At 42.2% G+C, this 8563-nt stretch overlaps 1 protein-coding gene across 1 annotated transcript; it reads right to left on the reverse strand.

Moving 5' to 3' along the window:
- Positions 1 to 687: 687 nt before the first annotated feature.
- On the reverse strand, positions 688 to 6835 carry LOC140949706 (angiotensin-converting enzyme-like). Its single transcript, XM_073398846.1, is given in 6 exon segments — positions 688 to 865; positions 2512 to 2634; positions 3562 to 3805; positions 4445 to 4565; positions 4568 to 4670; positions 5787 to 6835. Coding segments are annotated over 6 exon segments (1818 nt in total).
- Between the last annotated feature and the right edge of the window lie 1728 nt (positions 6836 to 8563).

Genomic DNA, 8563 nt, shown 5'->3' on the forward strand with positions numbered 1-8563 from the left:
CCCGCGCGCATCAAACGAGAACGAAACTTTCTAAAATTTCTTTTTTGCGCAAACGTTGATGCATGCAAAGAGAAGGCGTAACTTGATCACGGCATTTCAATCCACATTTTCGCCCCGCCCGGAAAAATTATGTTTACTGAAGCTTACTAAGCTTCAGTAAAACATAATTGGAAAGCGGGAAAGCAAGTTTTATCAGCGCAACCTGACCAATTTGAGCCCTTTCTTCTCTTATTGGGAGCTTTTCTTAGCCAGCCAGCATTCAAATTTGCCGCTTCGCTGATTATGAATAATTAATGATGTCCCTGCATTCTGCGCGATGATTTTATAAAATCAATAGACGCTATTTTCTATTGGGAAATGCGACAACACTCGAAAAGCTAAAATCACCCGAAGGTGCGCTTCGTTGCCTAAATATATGCAGTTTATATCGCATTAACTAAAGCGCGTTGTTTTTAGCGCAATTCGCCACTTTAGAAACGAGAAGGGGCCTTGTTTAAGGTTCATGCTTACTTGACATTCAGATTCTATCCGAGCATTCTTCATGCAATCGTATAGTGCACTCAAGAGTTTAAGTTCTGAGAATATTTTATTCCTTGACGTTTTCTATCTACTTGATAAAATCCCAATAGCAAGGCTAACAAGTTAAAACAAGACTTGGACAAGACCAGGAGCTCCAGAAGGTAGTACCTACTCGTCTTCTTCCCATCCCGGGGCCGCGTAGCCGATTTTCTTTCGTTGCTTTACCAACCAATCACGTAGCGGCTGGAAATATTCAGTAAGCGCCCCAGCATCAACCTCCTGACTTCCGGTAAGTTTCTCGAGGGCTTGTGGCCAAGGTTTGCTTCTTCCCATCTTCAACATATCACTGTTAAAAGAGATCAAAAGTAAACGGATATGCGAAAGAGTACATCAACCCATTCACCGTTAAAACACAGTCAACTACCCACTCATACGCACAGAATAAGACGTGAATTTGACCGGCTAACTCAAATTAAAATCTTGCAGTTCAAATTAAAATTCATTTCGTATACAGTCAAACCTCCGCTAACGGCCACCTCCCTACAACGGCCACTTGTTTTTTGTCCGGGCGGACAGCCCCTACATCTCCTCTCTCGTTTAAACCTCTACAACGGCAACGGCCACTAAAGCGTGTCACCAACTGCCAAAATAACCTCGACAACGGCCAGTTTTTTTTCGCAGTTGATGAAAAAGTCAAGAATGGTCATGAAATTTGATCCGTATGACACGTTGATGATTAATTGCGGCAATAGTATTTTGATTGTGTTCCATTTATACTGCTACAGTAATCATGAATTGTCTACAATGCTTATAGTTATAATGTTCCGAACCTCAAAAAAATTATTTACATTTATTTTTTTGTGCATTTTATCTCTATTAGAAATAATGATTGGATTACCATTATGGAATACAGTAGGCATGAACTTAGCACAGTAAGAATGTTATACTCCCTAAAAAAATAATGTCATATTACACCCCTGCCTCCCCATAACGGCCACCTCTCTACAACGGCCACTTTGTTCTCCCCCTAAGGTGGCCGTTGTGGAGCGGTTCGACTGTATTTCCACTCATGTAATTTCCACCATCGGGTAATTTACGAACTCACAATGGCCTGCTCTTCAGTTGGACTGATTGGCTGAATGGATAGAACGTTGCGTCGATCAGGATTCGATTCCCGGTCAAGCCTGAAGTTTTTTTCAGGTTTTTTTTCAACTGCTTAGGTTGTTCATTCAACTGCCAGGATCACGGTCACTTTCATATCTGTATCCGCAGTTCAAAATATGATTTCATTTCACATTTTTTAATTCATCTTTCCTCACTGCCTACTGGTTCTTGTTTTAAAGACAATTTCACTTTGTTTGGCTCAAGCTGTCTAGTTACAATTAATCATTCTGAAAGTGTCAAAACCGCTCGGCCAGCTTTTGTGTCTTGCCTCGCGAAGCCTGAGAAAACAGCCGACATTTCTTGACGCCACCACAGATGTCTCCGTGGCATGATGTCTGAGAAACGAGCACAGAAATTCCATACTGATGACGCCTCACGGCCCAGATCTCTGAAGCCTCACCTGCTTATTTGTTTCTTTTTAGAAATGTACTAGCTTTTGAGAATGCACCACATTTTGCGTTTCGAGTTCGATGATTGCTTTATCATTTAATCGGAGTACTTATCTGGTTCATTATTTCGGAGAAATGGAGCAGTCATCTTGTCCTTGAAATTAGGGATCTCAATGCTCATGTGCAAAGTGTAGCCTGACACCTTTTTTTTGTTATTGCGCATGAGTAGACCATTGACAGTAGCGTACCAATCAATATATTTAAAAACATTATTTGAGGGTCTTAATCTTCTCAGCCATCATTTTCTTCGATTAATCACGTATTTACTAACCTTGAGTCAGGAAAAAGAAATAATTGTTTCGAGAAAAGCCTGGAAAAATTGTTGAAATTTTTTATCCAAAAATCTGTACGAGCCCCGTGAACTTATTGACAACATTACCCAATCTTTTTTCCCGCTTTCCTGGATTTGTAGATGGAACAGGTATGAAGGGGTCCTTTGTGACCTGCTTCTTTGCAAGCGGCCTTGTGAAACTGGAACTGTAGAATGAAGCTCATGAAATATCTGAAAGATAAAAGACATGACTCGTTTATGTTTGCCTTTCGTTTTAAAAGAAGCTACACGGCCTGGTGTTTTGGTCTCCTTCGTGACACGCCAGATGATTGATGCCATGTCATTGCCAAATAAAATCTCCACCAATCAGCATTTCGCTTCCATTTAACATTTTCGATGCTGAAATTCAAATTCCTGGGAGACCTCGTTAAAATTTCTCGATGGTGTGGTCCCCAAGGCCGGGGCTTAACCTTAGAATAAAACACCTTGGAGTATTGCTAATCCCCCAAGGATTAAATGGCACTGTCCATGGTAGGGTTAATTATTCCCAATATTATGTCCCCGCTGCCCATTTATTCACCTGGTTAAACCTATTATCCTGCCTTTGGAAATAGCGTCAACCTCGTTTCCAGGGTACGTGAGACATAGTGGAGCTAAGTTTCTTGTCTAAGGGGACAATGAGACGGCAAGAAGTCGCACCTACAAATCCAAAGTTCGATCTTCAAACTGGGCCGTGGTAACTGCTCCGTTACCACACATCCACTTCTTTTCCATTTTGCCAGACTACTACTTTTGACGTTTTCTTCAATTAATTCAGGGATGACGAATGGTAAAATCCGAGACACGTTTAGCCTTCGCACCAAGCGCATGAGACGAAATTCACGGCATAGATAAGAATGGCGACGCTTTTCATGCGCCTACGTACAGAGAAGGCCAAGACTTGAGTAGCCAAAACCGTTGTTTAAAAATTCAAAGTCTATGTGGGTAAAAATTTAAAAAATAAACAAGGAGTGAAACACACAAAAAGGATAAATTCAGGGACTCATCAGAAACGCTTCAGAGACTTGGAGATGCAAACACTTGCCACTTTTTGAGGTTGCAAAGAAATGACTGAACGTAAAACATCGTTGCAAAGGTTGTTAAAGGTAGATTACCTACCTGATGTAGGGATAGTTTGCTGGAATGTGATACTTGCATCCGGGAGCAAAATCATCTTCTGAGCGATCCACTGGAGGCTTGACTCCCTGGTACTTAGTCCTCAGCTTCCACCACTCGGCGTTGTAGTTGTCTTCAGTAATAGCTCCACTAAAAACCTTCCAACGCCACTGGTCGATCAGGAAACCGTACGGCAGGAACGCCACCTTCATCAGTGCCATCTTCATTAAGGCGTTTATATCGGATTCTAGAGACAGAGAGTCAAAACCAGTATGAAACTGTCACTTCTTTAAGTAGTCACAGGAGAAGGTTATGGGCTCCTGGTGGTCGCGATCTCGTGTGATCACAGTTTGCTAGGTCTTTTTGTAATATTTCTAGTGTCTTCGCCTTTATTTCAGAGAGAGAGAAAGCAAGAGATTGATTTGGGGGATAATTCGCCCCTTGTAAGGAAATCCAAGGCAGTCTTGGATTCTGGCTTTCACACTGTGGATTCTGGATTCAAGGTACTGGATTTCAGCTTCCGATGGAAGTTGGATTCTGGATTCCAATCGTTAGTAGGATTTTTCAGGATTCCAAACCCCAGGATTTCGGATTCCACAAGCAATAATTTCCCGGATTTCGCCGGGAATCCGGATTCCCTTACAAGGTGCGAGATAATGAACTAAATCCAGTGTATTCACAGACTACGAGTAGTCCCCATTTTTCCTCAGGGATAGTAGAGCGAGCGAAACGCGAGCGCGCGTGAAAATGGCCCCACGCGAGAAAGGCGAGACGCGGTGGTCTCGCCTTTCTCGCGTGAGGTGATTTTCACGCGCGCTCGCGTTTCGCTCGCTCTACTATCCCTGAGGAAAAATGGGGACTACTCGTAGTCGAGAGTATTCTATACCTTTATCATCGCTGTACTCCTCTAACAAACCAATTTTTGTCAAGTGCTGTGGAGTGTCGACTGAAAGTGACAGGGTATCCCCAACGGCTTCATGGAATCCTGGGTTGGCGCCTTCGCGGTATACTCGAATGGCAAGTCCCAGTACTGTAGGAAATACTGAACGTGGCCCAACTCGTGGTGAGTGACTATCAAGTAGCTATGATCGATAGTGGTGCATTGCTTGATTCTGAAAAGACCGTGTCGTAGCCGTCATCGCTCTAAACCTCATTAAACTTTTAAGTAGTTGCAAATCGTTGATCAATGTATGCAGTTTTTCACTCATTTTTAATCCAACAAGTCTGTAAAAAATTGTCCTTTTTGGCAAGGGCATATGATCGACTAAGTCACCTCGCGGAAAACAACACCGTTGTCCATCTTAAACCGTAAATCGGTGACCGTTTTATAATTAGAAAACCTCAGTGATTGGATCTTTCCGTTTATTCAAAGAAAAATTTTTGAGTTTCTAATTAGCTCAAATGTACACCTAAAAAGGTAAACAGACAAGTGTGATGAACCCCCGGGGGTGTGGACTCAATATTAAAGAGACTGACAGAGATATTTGTCGGGAAATTAGAATTTAATTAACACCTAAAGAACACCAATCTGGGTGTTACTCAGGCTTAATTTGACCCCTATCCGACTAAGTACAATCGACTCTCTCCTAACTGACACCTTTACAGACCATACAGTCAAACTCCGTTTCACGGACACCCGCTTAATACGGACACCTCATTGTTATGGACACTTTCTATTGTCCTCTCAGTGTCCATATTAACGGGATTTGACTTATAAGACGGACACCTCGGTAAAACGGACACCTAGAGTTGGTCCCTGCCTTTCTTTACTCGACCTTTTATTTGACTCTATTAGGGCCTGTTTAGATGGAGGTGGGGGACCCCAGGTAGGTGAGGTAACCCGCTTGGGTGTGGTAACCCGCCTGTACATATAATCTCTCATTTTAATTCGATTACGTTTACATGATCGGTGAGGTGACCCGCCACGTGTTACCTCACCTATCTGGGGTCTCCCACCTCCACGTAAACAGGCCTTTAGACGCACATCATTCTTAGGCGAACTCTTAATGCCGGTCCCAAAGCTGTCCGTCTTAGCGAGAGTTGACTGTATGACGGCGTTTTCTCTTTTTATATGGATACTTCCTTACGCAAAGGCTTTTAAATCCAGAACACCATAAGTGAGCCTAAAATCTGCAATGTACTGTATACCCCTAACCAAGACGACCGACAATCACCCCATCACTGTGATATGGGATTCCCCCGGGAGATAAACCAAGCACTAATCTTACCTGACGTCCTCGTTTATGAGGAAATCCCAAGCTGATGCGTGACAAACCACCGCCCTACCGTCCTCAGGCTTGGTAATCAAAGACTTGATGTAGAATGACTTGGGAAATGCTTCCAGACCAATTGACGTGAAAAACGACTCGGCGAGTCGCACCATTTTCAGCGGAGTGTAGTTTTGCTTTACCATGTTAGCTGTAACATCTAGGCTGGGCTTGCCTTTGTATGGTTCGACCAGATCGTAAATATTTTCCCACGTCATCGCCCACATGTCCCCTAACAGGTGCGCTGGGATTGGACCTTTCTTTTTCATCTTGCTGTACTTCTGGCTGAGCCTATATCTCACATAGGCGTGGAGCTCTTGAAAAAGAGGCTTTAATTTGGTCCAAAAGCCTTCAACCATGCCCTCAAAGTCTTCAATTTCGTAAAACGATCGCCAGTACTCGCCAATGTCTTTCCAGCCATTATCTCTGGCGCCTTGGTTTTTCAGTTTCACAAATTCCTTGTAGAGAGGTCGCAGTGTCGGGCCAACCGCATCCCGCCAGCCTTTCCATGCAAACTGAAGTCTATCATAATCCCGTATTGTGGCCATTATGTTCCACAAGTCTGGCTCTAGTGCAAGCTTGGTGCCGTCATTATCTTCAACTTTGCCTGTGCTGTAGATGCCCTCCATTTTTGATATGAGCTCGGTCATTCTACGCAGCACGGCTTTATCTTTGGGTATCGCTGAAGAAGTGATAAACTTGATCTGCCTCTTGGTGTCGGCGGACAATTTGCTCACGTCGAACTTTGACGCTCTCTCTCGCATCTTATTTTGAAATGCTGTGATAGCGAGGCTTCCAGTTGTCTTCAAGTTGCTATTGTGATCTGTGATGTTTGTAGCGTAATTCCATGCAAGCTCCATAAACTTTATTTTCTCAATGGGAGCCTCCTTGTTGTATTTTTTCAGAAACGCCAAAGCTTTCGTCTCTTCCGCTCGAACGACAGCAGCAGAGCAGTGAAACGGTATGATTACCGCGTATAGAACGAGAATAAAAGTAATTTTCAATTGCATTATTACGTTCATTTTGCTGTTACTTGGGACTATCGTTGCCTAGTTACTGTGGCAATTCTTGGTCGATATATTGTTAAGGCTTGGTTGGGAAATCTGTTGAATCATTATCATTACAGTCGTTATCATCATCAAATAATCAAGCGCTAATCCTGAGTAATTATTCGTTTCGGCTTTTGTATAATATTTAGCAATTCATATTGAATGAGGCTGAGTAGGCTATGAAGAATTCTGCCGGTCGAGGAGGGTGTTATCGGCCGAGGTGGATAACACCCTCCGAGATGGCTACGAGATGGTAGCTGGCCAACGAGGCGCGTAGCTGGCTACAATCATCTCATATCCATCAAGCGCGAGTGGAATAATTGTTGTATTAAAAACGCCCACAAAGTATGGAGAATTCTTCCCGACTTTATTTTCAGCTTGTTTTTAATTTTGAGCAGACGCGTACAGTTACCATATTTGGAGAGCATGGTATATATGGTTCATATACCATGATGGCTAAGCCAATACTGATCAGAGCTCTAGAAATGCATTTTCCAATGATTCAGTTTTTAATAAGAATTATACAGATCCGCTAATGAGATCAGGGGCATCTTGTTCTGGCGGTGGTTATCTATCTAAAATTTGTCTACTAATTATTTCTTTCATATTTTAATTTTCAGCAACCTCCAAATACAATATTTTCGATTTTTATATAATTTTAAACCTCACCCTCGCATATTTATTCATTCAAAACATTCGCAAAATCGTTCAAAATTCACAACATTTATTGAACCAATAGCTCCGACTATATTGAGCCAGTTTTTGAAAGAAAACTGGTTGAGATGTTACCTAGATTTCGGAAGAGAAAGGGCACTGAGAAATAAAGGGAAAAAAGGCTTTTAGCCAGAATCGTCCTAAATGAGTGAATTCACACCTTTTCAAACTTGATTACGACTATTCCATTTAGTTCAATTTGTCATGTGTCGGCGAATTTTTTGCGGAGTCTTGAAATTCTTAAGGAGCGTATCGAAGTTTAGAAAACGTCTTGTCTTCATCACCTACTTGTTTGTTTGTTGACATATTTTCACTGCGTTCCGTATTAATTTTTTAACGTTTTTTCAAAAAATGGTGTGATTAAAAACTCTCACCCGTGTTGAAGTTCTTCTGCAGGGGATGAGCTGACTACTATTGGCAGCTGGGTACAACTCTCTGTGGGGCAATTAGGATCTCAATACAGCGAGAACACAACGTTTATCTGGTAAAGAAAACCATCTTCAGGGATTTATCCCGGATGCTTATTACATAATACGCGACGATTAGGTAATGCAGCTAGCCATTGTTTTGAACAGGTTATCACAGTTTCAATAAATGGAATAGCCGGTCAATATAGGAACAATGGAAGGATCAATATTTTTATTAATGAGCTTTTTTCCCGCTTCAGTGACCATAATAACGACCTGCTGGTTCTAAAATAATGGAAAGATGCATTAAATCCGAAAACGACCTCGAAAAGAAAATTAATGACCTTGGGCTACGCGCTCGGTCGTTATTTTTGAGAAGGCCTCGGAACTAAAGCTTTTTCCTATATTTTTCCATGACTAACTGGTACCTTTAAAGTGTGCTAGTTTCACACAACAGATACTAATGAGAACTATATAACCATAGGACGTGACCAGAACGTATGTGATAATCTAGGAAGCGTTAGTGCGCTGGTTGCCCAGAGCAGGTAGAAGAGTAAATTAGCGAGAA

The sequence above is a fragment of the Porites lutea genome, chromosome 10, assembly GCF_958299795.1.
Source record: "Porites lutea chromosome 10, jaPorLute2.1, whole genome shotgun sequence".
In the NCBI taxonomy this organism is placed as follows: Eukaryota; Metazoa; Cnidaria; class Anthozoa; order Scleractinia; family Poritidae; genus Porites; species Porites lutea.